The sequence below is a fragment of the Balaenoptera borealis genome (genome assembly GCF_965194805.1).
Source record: "Balaenoptera borealis genome assembly, contig: HAP1_SCAFFOLD_2206, whole genome shotgun sequence".
Classification (NCBI taxonomy): Eukaryota; Metazoa; Chordata; class Mammalia; order Artiodactyla; family Balaenopteridae; genus Balaenoptera; species Balaenoptera borealis.
The window spans coordinates 33306-51307 of record NW_028122077.1 but is presented as its reverse complement, the minus strand read 5'-3'; the positions used below and the strand labels follow the sequence as shown (position 1 = coordinate 51307).

The following is an 18002-nucleotide window of genomic DNA, read 5'->3' as shown; positions in this document are numbered from 1 at the left end:
CACAAGACACAAAGCTGCCTTCAAGGAGCTTGCAGTTTAGCCATCCTTAAATTCATATGCCTAATGTGAGGAGAATTTTGCCCACTAGGATATAAGCTCTTACGGACAGAGCTTTGTTTCATTCACACCCATATCTCCAGGGCCTGTAACAATGCCTGGCACCTAGTAGGTGTCTAATAAATGCTCATTGAATGAATAGGATATTAAGCATGCTACAGCAGTTACCAACCTGGAGCAGAGCTTGGCAGCGAGGATGCAGAACTGGCAAGGCATGGCCTTTACTTTTGAGGGAACCCTACAGGACATGACTTGAGCAGAAGCTGAACAGCCATGAAAAGAAGGTGAATGAGAGCAATAGTTTCCATCAGGGGTGGGGCCTGGGAACCAGGATGCTTACAGGGGTCCCCAGGTGATGCACAGTAAAGTCCAGGAACCACTGGATGGTCTTTTAAGTTCCACCTGACCTCAAGCATCTTTGTTTCTGAGGTTCTAATGCTAAAGATGGAAGTAAAGCCATTAAAATGGGTCCTTCCCTGACAAGAATGAACGTGATCCAGTGTTTTCTGTTAGCACTGAGATTCCCAAAGGCAGGCCTTCTAAGGAAACCTGCGCTTGTAAAATGCTTCATGTATCACCAACCAGACCTATTCTTACTAATCGAGTTGAACAGGATGCAGTGTTTGTGTCTCCACAAACAGCCTTGTGGGTGGAATTTCCATTTTCTTCTAACTCAGTGGGAGAATTAGATTTATTTTCTGATCTGCTCAGGATCCATTTATGATCCTCGCTCTTGGCACCATTGTCAGCATTAGAATTGTCCTCAGGAGAAAGGAGTATGCTTTGAACTAAGCCCAGTGAAGCTGGTGCACATGTCTAAGGCAGCAGCCCTTCATCCTGATGGCCCACTGGAGTCACCTCGGGAGCTTTGAAAAAACACCACATCTGGGCCCCACTGCCCTGGACTCTGATTTAACTGTGCTGGGATGTCTCCCAGGAAACCTGTACAAGGTGGAGAACCAGACTGAGAATCACTGAATCAGGTGGAGAAAATAAGCCAACTGACATTAGCCCTAGGGTCAAACTCTAAAGCTATTGGATAATTAACCTGTGGAGTTGGAGGACTTCCCTTCAAGGTCAGGAGTATCCAGGGAGAAAGAGTATCTGTCTTTACTCTCTGTTCCTTGCTCCCTACTCCAGCCTCTCCAGGTGCCCCATTTTCCTTTACCCACCAGACTCTAATCAGCCATGTTTTAGGGATTGGCCCCTATTCAAACCAGAAACAGAGGGAAGCTCCTTGGCAGAGGCAAAGCATCACTCTGTACCACTCAGTATCACCCTGCTGCACAGTGCTGGCTCCCCTCACCTTGCTGCCCAGTCACGTGGCCTAGGTCCCTTCTGAAAGGCTTCTCTGAGCTGACCTGCAGGGCTTGGCTGACCACACAGATTTCTGACTCGTGGCTGGCACTGGCCTGGTTCAGCCTTCTCTCCTGATCATTCACCCCCTCCAGGGCACATGTTTCCCTCCTCTTCCACCTCACTCCTGGTTCTCTGCCCAACACCCTTGGTACCTTTTTTCTAGCTTTAATCCACTACTCTCGGGGGCCCTCTGTCAACATGTTCCTTGCCCTCAGGATATTTGCTGTGCCCCCCTGAGCCTTGTAGCTCAATTTACCCACACACTTTGACATATGCAGCCAGTGCCTGCTCTCTGCCAGGTCTGTAGCTGCCAAGGAGTTAATTTGTCTGAAATTCAGCCAAAGCTGACTCATGCCTCTTCTCTGAGGTCTCCTGGAGCCGAATGAAAGGCATGAAATGGTCTGTGAAACCTAGCACGTCAGATGAGATAATGTACACGAAAGGGCTTAAACTGTAAAGCACGACACAAATATGAAGTATTGATAATAATAAGCAGCAGCAACATTGCATATGCCTTTCTGGAGCATGGCTGATAGCCGACCAGGAGTACCAGACAAGGGACAGAGACTGATCAGGGACAGGCAAGACGTTTACGAATCAGAAGATTCAGGAACTGAGAGGTCAGGACTAGATAGGCAGATGAGAAGGGAGCAGTGCCAAAAAAAGAAAACAAAACAGAGGTCAGAGTTCGCGACCCAACCAGAGGCCCAGAAATGAGGAAGAATTACAGGATTTCCATCAGCAAGTCCACTTGGTTCTGCCCTCAAAGTATATTCAGAATCTGGCCACTTGTTACCACTTCCACAGCCATTACCTGCCTGGACTATTGTAGTAGCTCCTATCTGGTCTCCCTGCTTCCATCTTTGTTTCCTTACAGTCCATTCTTAACATAACAGGCCTAGTGATCCTGCCAAAAGTATGCCACTCCTGTGCTCAAAATGCTTTAATCCTTCTCAGGATAAAAGCTGAAGTCCCTTACCATGGCTTATGAGGCTCTATGTGGTCTGGACCCCCATTACCCCTCCAATCTCATCCTCTACCACCTACTCATCTGCTCCAGTCACCCTGGGCTTCTTGCTGTTTCTTGAACGCTCCAAGGTCATTCCTGCCTCGTGGTCTTTGCCCCTGCTGTTTCCTTACCTGGAGCCTCTTCCTGACTGTTCATTCTCTCACTTCATTCAGGGCTAAGCTCCAGTGTCACCCTCAGTTTCAGGGGTCAGCCTGCCCTGACTTCTCTATCTTAAGTAGCACTTCCCAGCCCCACCATGCTCTATCCTTTTCCCAGCTATATTTTGTATAACACTGAAATAAGAAATATATAGTAGATATTACCTTATTGTCTGACTCTTCTAAAATGTAAGCTCCATGAGCATAGGAGTTTTGTCTGCTTGTTCCCTGCTTGCACAGTGCCTTGAATTACTGGATGAATGGTTGAATAAACAAATAGGATAGCAGATTTAAGACTCTGACAATAAATCACGATATTGAGTAAAAGGGCAAAGAATTGCCTTAATCCTGAGCTTTACTGTGGTTCTGTGGAGACAGGAACCTGTTCCTCAAGGTGACTGGCCTTGGATTTACAGGTAGAGATTATTCTTCCAAGGAGGGAGAGGACAAGAAAAGTCCACCTGCCAGGCTCCTGCCCATTCTGGAGCTGAGCTATTCTGGGAATTCCGAGGGCAAGTCAAGGACCCCAGTGGGGAGGCTTCAGAGAAGTAGAAATTTTTATTGAATTCCCTCTCCAGGAGCCCTGTTTTTCTGGGATATGAGTTTTTGACTCTTTGGGAGCAATTTCTCTTCATCATCTCCCTTGAGGGACATCTTTGGTTGGCTCAACTGCTTTCACATTTATGGCAAAGTAAAACAGCACAGTGGGAAAGAACATGGGCACTTGGTGCTAACCGTTGCTCTGTATTTCCTTCCTAGTTGTGAGATCACAGGCAAGTTATTTCAGTTTCTCAGAGCCTCACTACCTCGTCCATAAATGGAGGATAGTGTTGGTACCTTTGCCAGGGATGTTGTAAGGATGAAATGTGATCATGCATTTTAAGCACAACATTTGGCATGGTGTTATGCTTGGCAAATTTTCAGCTCTTATCATTGTCAGGGTCAGGAGTGGTAGAAGAAATAGTTCTCCTTGTTCGGGGCAGCTCCTCATAGTTCCCATCTGTAGAGCGTCTCAAACTTTAATGTGCATACATATCACTTGGGACAAATCTCGTTAAAATGCAGATTCTGATCCAGAAGATCGGGAAAGGGCCTGAGATTCTGCATTTCTAACCACTTCCCAGGTTGTGCTGATGCCAGGACCAAGCTCTGAATAGCTAAGAGAAATGCAGAAGAAAGGCCTGGGAAATAAAATACTGGTGAATGTGTTTCTGTGAAGTTTTATAGCCTCTCATTCCAACCTTAAAGGCAGCCTGAAATTACTACATCCTAACTCAGAAGAGCTACATTGTTTCCAGCCTCTTTCCCTGCAGGCCTCCCTGAATCTAATTCCAGCTGTACCCATCCCTCCCTACCATTTCAATCGTGCAATAATGCCTCATACAAAGACACTCACCCTTTTAAGGAAGTTTCACTCAGAGCTGAGAGAGGAGAGACAGAAGGTTTTCTCTTTTACTTAAATCTGCTCCTGGGTTTCCTTGGCCCTCGGACATATGGCCAGGCGTTTGTTTTCATGGCTGCTTAATGGTTTGTAAGGCAATTGCTGGAGGAAACACTGCTACAGCAAGCCAGGCGAGAGAGACAGAGGGTTTCACAAGCCAGTGTTATCTTTGCTGAGCACCAGGGCTGTTCCAGCTTCTTTCCTCTCTCTGCCCGACAGTGACAGATGGCTTCCACATGGTTTGACCTACTGTTTGGCCAGCCCTGACCAGATAGTCATCCATCAGCTGCCCTGTTTGTTTCCCTAGAGGGCACCCTGTGGTTTGAGAAGTTAGAGGTTTCATTTAGAGCTCACCGCATCTCATAGCTATTGTAGTAGAGTTTCAAGTGTGGACAGTTCTCATTCCAGATGTTTCTATCCCGGTGTCCATATGTTTCGAGGTGGGATCAGCAGGTTTACATGGTAATGTTCAACTAATTAATCATAAGCTGATACTTTAACAGCTTCAGGACCCAAAGTGGGTTTCGTACTAGCAAAGATGTAAGCGATCATATGATACTATTAATCTAGAAAAAGGAGGTGAGGTTCAGCTTTTTCCATTGCTTTGGCGCAATCTATTTCTTACTGATTCTGAATGTTACTCATGAAGCCTCTGAAAGCTGTATGGGAAAATCTCCAAATAATTCTCCTCATGGCTCTCTTTGAGTGTTACAAAACAAAAACTTAAATTAATATTATCCGCAGGGAATGAGAAAAAGGTAGTATAAGCAGAAGGGTCATGCAGACTAGGAATCAGGAGACCTGAGTCTAGTCCCAATTTGCCTCTCTTTTTGTGACTTTGAATACACCACACAGTTGATCAAACAGATCTTTTAATCACCTATTAGGTGGATTCAAGCAAGAAATGTCTGGGTTTTATTATTTTTTTTCTAACTGTAAAATGAGATTATTATATGAACTTGGCTTCTAAAAACTTTAAATGAAGTGTGTTTGTATTCTCTTCCTTCTTAAAGCATAATTTGCTCACTAAAACTTGCCTATTTCACTTGTACATAAATTGTACTTTACTTGTAAAAAAAATGCTTTACCAAAGTAAAAAGATACAGGGACATTTGAGTAGTTACAGCTTTCATGGATTGCAACCTGACCAAATCTATTAAAATTAAAGATACAGGGGGCTTCCCTGGTGGCGCAGTGGTTGCGAATCTGCCTGCCAATGCAGGGGACACGGGTTTGAGCCCTGGTCCAGAAGGATCCCACATGCTGCGGAGCAACTAAACCCGTACACCACAACTGCTGAGCCTGTGCTCTAGAGCCCGCGAGCCACAACTACTGAAGCCTGCAAGCCACAACTACTGAAGCCCGCATGCCTAGAGCCCCTGCTCTGCAACAAGAGAAGCCACCACAATGAGAAGCCCGTGCACCGCAACGAAGAGTAGCCCCCGCTTGCCACGACTAGAGAAAGCCCGTGTGCAGCAGCAAAGACCCAATGCAGCCAAAAATAAACAAATAAATTAAAAAATAATAAATTAAAAAAATTAAAGATACATTAAAATAATTTTTAAAACTAAAAAATATTTTAAATACCAAATCTATTATTGGGTTGGCCAAAAAGTTCTTTCGGTTTTAAGTAAAAATAAAGACGTTTTTCATTTTCACCAAGAACTTTATTGAGCAATGTATTTGTTAACCGAACGAACTTTTTGGCCAACCCAATAAAAGTAAAAATACACTGCAACCCCTAGCATTATTTGTAGAGGGGAAAAAAACCCCAAAAGCAAAAACTAGAAACAACCTTTGTGTGTCAGTAAAGAGAATGAGTTTGATAAAAGTAGAAGGTTGAACATAAATTCTCCCTTAGCTCCATCCCTCATAGACATCTGGTGTTTTGACTGGGGAGGGAAAGGGCTGGGGGATTAAATAATGTATATTTCCTCTGTATAGTTTTAAGAACATTTTCCCCCAATTACTGTGTGTGTGTGTGTGTATGTGTATATATATATATATGTATATGAAATCTCAAAATTAATTTTTAAAAAAGCTTCCCTATACACAAGAGAATTAAGATGAGAAAAAGACCCTAAAGAAAAGTCTCCCCTCAACCCCGCTGCCACTATGCATATTTAGTACAAAATAGCGTTCAGTAACCTTTGGGTGTGCTTCCCTGGTTTGCATAATATTTTTCTCAGCTGAGGCTATACTGTTTATGTATTTTATAGTTCACATTTTGATTTAACATTCAGTTTGCATTTGATCCAAATGATTTTGCTGAGTACCCTGGCCCTTGGCCGGTTATTTGCCTGGCCTCCCTGCCTGGAGTTTTGGATTTGGAGAGACAAGGTCTCCAGGGCTTGTCTAGAGGACTGAGCCCCTTTCAGGAAAGTGGCCCCTCGGTGGTAGTTGACCTCACCTTCTGTGATGATCTGACAGATCACAACTTCCGTTTTCATGAGGATAATTTAAGAGCTGCAGCCCCGTTGAGCAGAATGGAATTGAGAACCCTGTGCCCAGGACTCATTCCTTGCAGAGATGAGACAGCTCTTCAGTGACTCCCCTCTGCTGTGCTGGAGGTGAGGAGGAGAAACGTGCCCCCTGCACAACAAAGGGACGGGCGGCCACGCCTGGCCTGGGGTGGAGGCTTCGGCCACCTTGTGCAGTATGGCCAGTGGTGAGGAGATGGATCTGTCCCCTTGTGTGAACATGGGACACTCCCACTTCTGGGTGCTCTGGGTGTGGCTCACACATGTCAAGGTAGTGGAGATACCTTAAGAAGGCTATCCCAAGAGACAAAGGCCTCTATTTTTCTGACTTAAGGTTGAAAGGGCATGGATCACAGAGCTAGTCACTGGCTGATTCTGAACTCTCCAATCTTTCTGGGTCAAAGACAGACCTGTGGACAGTTCACGGCCCTAGACTCTTGAACCCTAGGGGTAGGGCATCTGCCAACATAGGGGCTATAGTTTGCAGGGCAGTGGCCTGACAGGCAGCTAAGACAGCTTTGCCTGCTGTGGGCCTGGGCCCATGTGGCAGGCTCCTGTGCAAGGGAGTGTTCCAGGAAGAGTAGGGGACTTTGTGGCAAGCTTTCTGAGAAATACAGTGGGACTCTGGACTCTTATTGGAATATTTGTCTCTAGTTGGAATAGTTGATAGATTTTTCTTTTGTTTTACTTTTTACTAATACTTTGATTTGGTTTGCAATTAACTTGGAGAGTTAACACCAATGTGCTGGAATTGGATGTGGGAAAAGATATGACATTCTTTGAGTTATCAGTTATATGCCAGGCAACTGACTGGATGCTTTATGTTATCTCATGTAACCCACAGGAGGGAGTTTATGATTCAGGGTGGGGACCTACAACCACAGGAGTATAAAATTCACTCCTTATTTTAGGAGTGAAGTGAATGGGATTCACATAATACATGTACTCAGAAATGATCTGCTCTTACAATCGGCCCCTGACACAGACCCTAGGGTTACCAAAGTGATAGCTTGCATCAAATGATTATTTCTGGAAGAGCCAGTATCTCTTTCAGAGTATACCACATAAGAGACTACATTTAAAGAGAAAATTTAGCTGGGTTTTTAAGTGGAGAGTTATCATTATCTTGCAAGCAACTTTGCATATTTTTGTAGCCAGTCAGGGCAGCCAGGAGCCAGGTTCAAAGTGAGGGCCTTTGGCAGGGCTGAAAACTTTAATCAAGCTTCAGCTAGGTTTAAAAAAAAAAAAAAAAAAGATTCTGCCAAGTAGTTCTTTCAGCAGAATGACTTTGTTCCATCGATTTCAGTTAATCACAGCAGGAGATAAGACCTCAGGAGAAGGGTCTAGCCATCCATCCTGTGATCTCCACTTAATGGCTGCAGGAGTGAAATGAGAAAACAGAGAATTTTGTAGGCAACAAAAGTGGGGGCAGGGTGTAAATATAGAGGGTTTTGAGTTAGGAAGATTCTGTTGGAATTTAGTCATTTTTCCTATTTGTGACCAAAATGATCGGAGGAGAGCCTTTGAGGGGAGATAGGGTGGGGTGGAGGATGCAGCAGACCAGGCTGTAGGAGCATTGCATTCTGCAGGGTAGATCGTGTTTAAACCTTGGACAGTGCAATACTTTGAATAATGATAATAATAATAGCAGCACTGATATGGTGGGGGGGGGTTAAATTCATAGAGCAGTTTTGAGGTAAGAGTTTAAGAAGATACTCACTAAGCTAGAATTATTAGTCATGTTGTTAATTTCTGGCCAGAGAAGCTGGTTAGTCTAGGCAGCTCGGCTCAGGGGAAGGGGCTGCAGAGAAGAGGGGGAGGGGAGCAGCTGGCCCTTGGTCACCCAGCTCGAGCTGTGGCCCTGGCACGACAGGGCAGAAAGCAGATCTGGGCTGAGGGGCTGAGGCACGTGGACAGCCGAGGCCGGGCTACATGTCCCTCTGGGGTGGGCCGCACTGCTGTTCTTGGTCTCACCCCACGTAGGTGTCCCCTTGCCAGCCCTTTAGTGAACAGAGCAGTTTCTTGAAAGCATAAACCAGATCACGTTCCTCTTCTGTTTAAAACCATCCCACTGCACGTGGACACTTGACAGCTTTGTTTCCCTTGTTGCTTCAGTATATGCCCCACCTCCTCCATAGAAAGAGGTCTAGATTTAGTCAGTATTCCCCCAGGCACTGGAGATGAGACAGAAGAAGACTGTGACCGCCTAAGTTCTCTCTACGTTCAATCTGGGTGCCCTCCATGAACAGGGTACACCTGGAGGCCTGGTTATATGGCGCCAACACTGGACACTGCTTACTCAGAAATGGAATGTCTGAGATCTTTAGTTCATCTTAACAGGTGAGGAAGCTGAGGCACAGAGGAGGCAAGTGACATCTTAAGCGAGTGCCAGGGCTGGACCAGAACTCACATCTGACTCCTGACCCAGCAACGTTGATGCCCTTGACTGATGGACAGCTCTGCAGCTGGAAGGGCATTGAAGGCTGGCAGGGAAGGACAGCAGAGCCCGGCAGGTGGGAGGGCGTAGAGGAGGCAGCTGGTAGAAAATGGAAAGGCCATGAAGAGTCAAAATATCCATTCCCACTGGCAATGTCCCCAGGACAAACAGGAGTCCCAGGTGCTCTTTAACAGAGGCATAAACAGTGACACAGAAAAACTACACAAAGGGATTGACCCAAGGCCATGACATGTCCTTTGTGCCTAACGACTAAGCACCCTGTTTATTTGGACTCTTAACCTTGCTCTGTCCTTTTAAGTCATGTGAGACCTTCTCCGCCATTCTTCTCTTGTCATTTGGTTTGTGACTCCAGTTTAGAATCTCTCTGCCTATTTGTCTCAGGTTCTAAGCTGGAGGGAGATAAAGAAGGTGATGATGAACTTGGGCCATGTGACTTGCCTGCAGTGTTTTGCTGTTCTTCAAAGGGGCTGTAGAGAAGAACAATGAGCAAACTCATGAGTCAACATTATACTTATCCCTCTTTTGTGAGGAATACTGCCTCTACTTCTTGTGTGAAGTGTAATCATTTGTTAGCTTTAGTAAGACATCTCTCTGCTCACTGATAAGGAAACAAAAAGGCATTTACTGTACTAGTCTCTAGAATGTGAAATGTAAGCTGTGGTCTTTTTTTGTTTGTTTGTTTTTAGCTTTCATTTATGATCACAGGCTTAAGGGTTGAAGGGGGCCTTGGAGGACTGCCAACCTCACCACCCCCTTCTGCGCAGGAAGCCCCTTCTCAACATCCTTGCCAGTTGTTCATATCCCTTCCCCCTGCATCCCCACTGCGAGTTGCCTCTACCTCTGTCCTAACACTTACTTCATTTTGCTTAAATTACAGTTATTTGAGGACTTTTTTTAAGTCTCAGCTGTGAGCCCCTGAGGGCAGGAATCCTGTCTCTTTCCTCTCTGTCTTTGATCTCCCACAGCCCCCAACACAGAGCCTGGCCCACTCTCCATAAATATTTGAAGGAGTGACAAGGTGTTAACAGCCTCCAGAGGCAGCCACAGTTCGACATCTCTAATAGCTAGAAAGTTCTTCCTAAAAGTGAGCAGAAACACACCTCCCCAACTTCCCTGTGGGGAGAGAATAGAAACAGGCAGTGATGACAGAGGTCCAGGCATCCATAAGCTGCACACGCGAGACCCGGGGGACAGGCCATGCCCTGCTCTTATTGCTGTTCTTGCTTCCCTTCTGGCCAAAGGATACGAAGGTCTTTCCCAGGACAGGAAAATACAACCACACTAGATAGAGTTGGAGAAATGTGTGTGGCGTGGGGAGGGTTTCCAGGATTCATATCCAGTTTGGAAGGGCAGCTTTATTAGGTGCTGCCAATGTCCCACTCATATCCCCTCAGTCCTCCCCGAGGGTCATCTGCAGACGGTTCCCATGCACAGCGACAGCTTCCTGTGTTTCTTTGCCCGTGGTCGGTCACTCTCTGACCTGGGGAGTATGCTTGGCCTGTGTGTAGGTCAGCCTGGATATGCCAGGGAGTAACTCCAGGAGAGACCTTCAACCATGAGTGATGGGACTTGTGCGTAAATACCCCAGATCCCTCATCTCCCAGTGGGACGCTCAGAAGTGTGTTCTACACAGTCTCTCAAAGGTTTCAGGAGAGATGACCCCCAAATGCTCACAACAATAACCCACTAATGGACATATCCTTTCTTTATTTGCCTCCCTTCCCTCTTTGACTTGCCTACTCCCTCACTGTGCTTTCTGGAATCACACCCAAATAAACAGTCTGCCCCAAATCCTTGTTTCAAGGTCTGCTTTGGGTGGAACCCAAGCAGGAAATTTGGTGGAAATCCTAATGTCAGTCCCTTAAAAGACAGAACTATTAAAATTAGTATATGTCTTTTTTCCCCCCCGTTTCTTTCCTTCTATTTCTAATTCAGAGTTGGTTTTTCTATCAATTCTATAAATAGAGTTTAATTTTAAGAAGAATCCGTGTCCTAACTCAGAAAACAGGACTGATAATGATTCCTAAGTTTTTGAAGGATAGTTATTTCAAATAATAAGAGTTAGTAATATTCTAATTCTATTAAGGAAACATACTAGTCAGAAAGGTCTCAGGCCAGACTAAAGAAAGAGGTTACGCATGGGGATCATTAGACATCAGGATGGATTTGTGTTCAAGTGCTTCACTTAACCTCTTAAACTTCCACAGAGACCTTTTAAATGAAGAGAGAACTTATCAGCCTGGCTCAGGTTTGGGATGGTGTGCTTGAGGTCAGGACAGCGAACATGAATGTGGACCATGAGGGAAGAGGGAAAGGAAAATAAAGAACCTTCATTAAACTTACCCATTATTAATGAACTTCCGCTGAGCTAATAGAGCCAAGAGAAAATGCCGTTGCTGAAGAATATTTATTATCATATAAGAAGATTCATAACAAAGAACAAAGGTGTGCAAGCAACCTGCCACCCTAGTCCTCCTTCAGACAGACATTGTGTGAGTCAGAAAAACTCCCTGTAGGTGCCACAATATTACTTGATTGTTTTGACACCTCAGACAATTAATAGGAGGTAGCAGTTAAAAATAATCATGCTCACTACTGTCTTTGTTTGTGCATTTTTTTTTTTTTTGTCTTCTTTCTTCCTGTAGAGTTTTCTGCTGACCTAGTAAGGAATGACACACATGGTCATGAATTTTTAATTGGCAATCAAAGATGAGAATGAATGTAAACAAAACACAGGGTGAGAGGAGTCAGCAGGGCCAGGAGAGCCCCACAGGTGCCTTTTTGGGGTCAAGTGGGGAGATGTTCCTAAGTCACGTAGGGATAAGAAAGGGCTCCACAGATCTTATTTTTAGCATGGATATTGTGGCTTCATATGCTCTCTTTATTTATTTATTCACCTGCTCTCTTGGTGGGGGTAGGAACAGGGGGCAGCAAAGTCTTCACTTGGTGGTAGGAAGATGTGTGGTCATCCTGTGACGTGTGTCCTTTGCCCTCTTTGATGAGCACTGCTGCCCTGTTGTAGTTGGCAGTAATGCCCTGGGTACAGCTCTCTCCTGAGTTGAGAGAGGTGCCTTTGCCTCCTCTGGCTTTTGCCCTGGTCTGAGCCGTTGCTTCCGGAGAGAAACTCTTGGAAGTACCATGCTGTCCCCATGGCATGACCTCATAAGACGATTGTGAGGATTATTAAGGTAGTCCATGTAAAGTGACTGCATTCGTGGGCATTAATAGTTGGCACAGAAACTATGTTGGTCCTCAAAATGAAAGGGCTCAGTTACTGTACCTGCCATCTGCTGAAATTTCATAATATAAACAAAGACCTCCTTTGGGCTCAAAATGGATATGTTAATGTGGCCGATACTAGCCTCTCTCAAACTTTTTGTTTTGGGTAGCCTCCTTCCCCACGTATTCCGCCACCCCAGGGTGCTCTGTGGGTGCCTTTTCAGCCTGCCCCATTAAGCACCCGCTCTCCCTTGCTTCCCAGAACGCCTATGTCAACATCAACCGCATCATGTCCGTGGCTTCCCGCCTCTCAGAGGCTGGCCACTACGCCTCGCAGCAAATCAAGCAGATCTCCACGCAGCTAGACCAGGAGTGGAAGAGCTTTGCGGCCGCTCTGGATGAGCGCAGCACCATCCTCGCCATGTCTGCTGTGTTCCATCAGAAGGCTGAGCAGGTAAGACCAAGGGAGCTGCTATGGCCGCTGGTGGTGGGAAGCGGAGGGGCAGGGGCGGGGCAGGGCAGGGCAGGCTGGGAGGACATACACTGAGGTGTAGAGAGCCCCTCCTCTCTTTTTGAAACACCAAAGACCGTGCTGAGTAGTTTTGACAATAACCCATGTTCTACCTCTGTCATGGCCCCTGTGTACCCAGAGAGACATTGGTAACTCTTGGAGGCTTGGCTTAACATTCAAACAGGAAGAAACCCAGAGCTAACTATTCTGCTTAGTAGTTTATTGTTGGACGTGTGTGTGTGTGTGTGTGTGTGTGTGTGTGTGTATGTGTGTGTGTTGACTGCTTAGTTTGCATTCCATAAGCATAGACCAAAGGGGTGAAACTAAACTGATCATTGAGTGCTGAGAACAGGGGGAAACTAATTTTACATGAAGCATTTGCTGTGGATAATAATAATGTAATAATAATACAGTGGACAGAAATAATAATTACTTGTTGCCATTTACTTACTGGCATTGGCCAGTGACATTACTAACCCATTTTACAGAGAGGAGCAGGGAAGCTCAGAGAGATTAAGTAACCTGCCTAAGATCCAGTGCCGTGTAGGAGCTGACTCTAAGCAGCTTAGGGAGAGCCAATGGTTAAATTTTCAGGAATTTTATGAGCTGGTTGTTAAACATAGCCATTACTTTAAACTGTATAAATTTAAATTAAATATATCAAATTAAAAGCAAAGGTAATAAATACTCAAAACTCATCATTTTCAATTATTTTACTAGATTTTATTATTTTCTATGTTCTTGAGATTATTTCTATGTTATATACACACTCACTCTCTCTCTTTCCCTCTCTCTCTCTCTCACACACACACACACACACACACACACACACACACCCCTAAACAATGGATTCAAGGCTATTTTTTCAGTGCGTTTATTTAGGCAGCTCTTTATTGTCCTCAGATGGGCTGTTCTAGGCAATGAGATAAAAAGGTATTTAGGCAATTAATTTAAATGGAGCTGTGCACCCAGGCAAGAAGAATCACAGACAGAACCACTCCAGACTGTTGGGTGAAGAATTATTTGCATTTTAGAGGTATATTTTCCACCCAATATATCTGAGTGATTTCAGTTAGCTCACCCTTTGTGCATGGAGACCCATAGTCTCCCACAGTTGTTAATTTTAATTTTTAAATAATTTGATGTCTGTCAAGATCTGTATCTATATATCACATCCCAGGAGCCACTTTAGACACAGTACAGTCTGTCCCGCTGAGCTGCCCTCCCCTCTCCCACCCCTTGGGGTTCTGACAGGGATCTTTTTGAGTGTTAGCAGGGATCTTTTTGAGTGTTAATCTCCATCCCCTGTGGGAATGGTCTCTGCAGGTTCCCTGGGGTGCCTGATGGGCCTGAATGAGGCATTCTTTGCTACTCTTCACAGCTCAATGTCCACACTATAAAGCACATGTGTGGAAACATCCCATTTCATTATATGTTGCCTCTCACTTGTACCTGTGAGTGTGCACAGGACAAGAAGCTCTCACATACACATGTCATGCAGTGAGCTGTTTGCACACCTGTAGTTTATCATCATTGTGTGGATGTAACCTGTTGAACATGAAGACACCTCCCACCCCTAGCAGTTTCATAATAGTCATCTTTCTTTGTGGAAACCATACTTCCTAAACAGGTACTGGGTCTGACTTCTTACCTGGGGTTGGTGTTTGTAAAATTAAAGAAAAACTCCACTGTCTGCAGTGGTCTCTGAAGGCTTCCAGAGTTCCTGATGCTTCTTCCCAAGGTATCTGACTGTCTGTACATAATCTGCCCATTGCCCAACCCCAGTGCCTCCACACTGACCCAGCCGGCATCTCCTTCCAGTTCCTGTCGGGAGTGGACGCCTGGTGCAAGATGTGCAGCGAAGGTGGCCTGCCGTCTGAGATGCAGGACCTGGAGCTGGCGATCCACCACCACCAGTCCTTGTATGAGCAGGTGACCCAGGCCTACACAGAGGTGAGAACCCAGCGGACACCCAGGGGTCCTGGCTGTGTATAGGGGTATGGGGGTGTGGCAAGAGTACCGGCCTGTGTGCTGTGAAATAGCCTGAGTTGGACTAAGAAGAAGAGAGGCCATTTTTCTCCCTCTGGAGACATCTTTAAGGTCCTTGATCTGTTGATGATGATGTCAAAATGCAGCCATTGGCAGGAACCGCCTTAGTGCGCATGCGTGCACGCGCGCACACACACACACACACACACACACACACACACACACACACACACACACACACACCCTACCTCACCCTATGTGTGAACACACACATGCACGCACACACACACACACACACACCCCTACCTCACCCTATGTGTGAAGCCCGGACTGTCTCTGCTGTGGAAGGGCTGTAGGAAAGCAAGGCCGTGCCCCTCTGGAGCTGCTCTCTGTCTGGTGCACGCGCATGCACACACTAGCCCTGCCGCCCCTTTTATGAAGCAGCTCATCAAAAAATACTAATTTTCTCACTGGAAGGTCCAGAGCACAACCCACCACGGGGTGGAGATGGGTGTTTACCGGAGTGGGAAGCTGCTGTGGAAGTGAAGGACAAACTAAAAGGCTCTTCTGCTGAAAAATCAAAGGCCGGGAGCATGGTACAAGTTAAGAAGGGGAAAAAACTTCCTTCTTAACTTGTACCAAGCACACCTCTTTTCACACCTTGCTGGAAGGAAAAGGCCGTTTCAACTCCAAACCAACTTTGACTTCCTTGTTAACCAGATTAATTTGGGGTCTTAAAATTCCTATCAATACCCTAGTCACCATGGTTTTAAATTAGAAAGGCACATGCTCGCTGGATAATCTGCCAAGCCCTGGAGAGCCACAGGTGTCAATCAGATGATGCCACTTTCCAGAAATATTGCCAGGAATCCAGTGAGGAATGGCAGGGAATGTCACCCCCACTGGTTTCAGCACTGAGGGTGAGTGTTGGGGAACCCAGGAGCATGGACGTTGTGTCCACAATCTAAGGGTCCCTCCCTTATTCTGCGTGTTCTGGAAAGACAGGGATGTTACCACTTTCAGGAGAAGAAAAAAGGAGGTTGTATTGAAGGAGATCAAAAGAAGGGTAAGTATAAAAGAAGGAAAATGACAAGGAAGTAAAGGAGAGAAAAATGATGACGATGATGATAAAGGTAGAATTGGTAGCCCGTACCTGCCGGGCCCTCTTCTAAGTGCCCTGCATGTGTTAACTCATTTAATCTTTACCACAATTCTATGGGGTATGTACCATTTCTATTCCTACTTCACAAACAAGGAAACTGAGGCCCAAAGGGGTTAAGTGTCAATAACTTGCCTCTGGTCACACACCTAGAAGTTTAGAGCTACGCAGAGGAAGGTGAGGACGGAAGAGGGAAGAGGGAGAGAAGTTTATGGTGTCAACTTATATTCAGCTTTTTTTCTGAAACGAAGAGCTGCTGCCTGACCTAGTCTGTGAGTCAGTCAAAATATTTATCAAGTAAATACTTATCAAGTACCAAGTGTCAGGCACTCTTCCAGGTGAGATAAACAAGGCAGAGTCCCTGCCCTCAGGAAGCTGAAATGCAAGGGGGAGGGAGACAGTGACTCGGGGTCTCGCAGACAACTGGCTGCAGCCCCAGCACCTCCTCTCCCTCAGGATTCCGGGGTGCTCGGCCCTTCCCGGGCTGCAGGCTGGGCACTGTGGCAGCTCTGGTGGCACGCTCCTTGGTTGTCATGGGTGTCGGTAGGACTGAGATTCTCAGTCCTCATCAGGGACGCCAGCAGGCTTGCCTTGCCTCCCTGAGCCCCTCCTGCCCCTCTACTCCCTAGACTTGACCTCTTTGCCTCTTACAGGTCAGCCAGGATGGCAAAGCGCTGCTGGATGTGCTGCAGCGTCCCCTGAGCCCTGGGAACTCCGAGTCTCTCACTGCCACAGCCAACTACTCCAAGGCAGTGCACCAGGTGCTGGACGTGGTGCACGAGGTGCTGCACCACCAGCGGCGGCTCGAGAGCATCTGGCAGCACCGCAAGGTGCGGCTCCACCAGCGGCTGCAGCTCTGCGTCTTCCAGCAGGACGTCCAGCAGGTAACAGACTGCTTCCCTGAGCCTGGCATCTGTCTCAGGCAGGCAGGCAGGCAGGTGGCACAAGTCCCTGACCTAGGTGATCAGGCCTGGGAACGCCTGATTTATGGAGGGAGGAGGGCAGTTCAGCCCCCAGCTGCACCCCTCCACACCATCCGGACTTGTTAATTGATGCTTCTCACTTAAGCAGCTTTACAGACAGGCCTTCTCACCCTCTGGTGTTGGGAAGGGAGGCTCAATCTGAGAGACAGCAATTCCTTGCAGTCATGACATTGTTTTCTTTGGGGGAAGCTTGACCGTCCCTCAGGCATGAGCTCTCTGGACAGCTCCGGGTCTTAGGGGGTTATCTGAGCGCTGTCGGAGCTGAACCCACAGTGTGCCCACTTCTCAATCAGGGATGCAGGTGGCCTGCTAGCGTTGGGGTGTGGTGGGGTACAGGGCCTTTAGGGGATTCTTTGGCAAGCTTGGATTTGGGAAACCAGATTTAAAACAAGGGCTGTTGATAATTGTATGTTCTGTGATTAGAGGTTACTCCTGGCTTAATCTGTTTTTTGCGTTATTGTAAGAGTCATAGCATTTTTCTTTACCACAAATAATAAAGAAATGGTTGTTTCTAACTGTGAAAGGACAGCCTTGCCACAAATGCCCTTTTGGATGAAATGACACATTCTTTTTTCCTCATACTTCTCTGTCTGCCTCTTTGGGGACCCCTGGGAGCTTTTTTTTTTTTAATTTTTATTTATTTATTTATTTATTTATTTATTTTTGGCTCTGTTGGGTCTTCGTTTCTGTGCGAGGGCTTTCTCTAGTTGCGGCGAGCAGGGGCCACTCTTCATCGCGGTGCGTGGGCCTCTCACTGTCGCGGCCTCTCTTGTTGCGGAGCACAGGCTCCAGACACGCAGGCTCAGTAGTTGTGGCTCACGGGCCTAGTTGCTCCGCGGCATGTGGGATCTTCCCAGACCAGGGCTCAAACCCGTGTGCCCTGAATTGGCAGGCAGACTCTCAACGACTGTGCCACCAGTGAAGCCCCCTGGGAGCTTTTTTTGAGGACTGATCGCTGGGGGAGGGGGAGCTTGTCGGGAGCTGGAGATGGAAGTTAAGGTTTAGCATCATCTCCCTGCTGGTTCACTGTGAGAGGCAGGGGTGGGAGCGCTGGTGTTCTCAGACTTTTCTGTGGCCACCTCATAATTTCAAGATTATACATATAAAATAACATTTCACTCTCCTTCCACACCTCCTGCGGTATTGACCAGGTGTAATCGAAAAGTGTGTCGAAATATA

The 18002-nt window shown here is 46.4% G+C and overlaps 1 protein-coding gene across 1 annotated transcript in view; it reads left to right on the top strand.

Annotated features, from left to right (window-relative positions):
• The first annotated feature begins 14 nt into the window (after positions 1–14).
• LOC309622343 (kalirin-like) overlaps positions 15–18002 on the top strand; it is a 38673-nt gene continuing 20685 nt past the window's right edge. Inside the window, exons 1-3 of the mRNA XM_082409443.1 lie at positions 15–12635; positions 14514–14645; positions 16494–16724. Of these exons, the coding sequence (XP_082265569.1) occupies positions 12471–12635; positions 14514–14645; positions 16494–16724 (528 nt within the window). The 5' untranslated portion in view covers positions 15–12470. The remainder of the gene's footprint in view (positions 12636–14513; positions 14646–16493; positions 16725–18002) is intronic.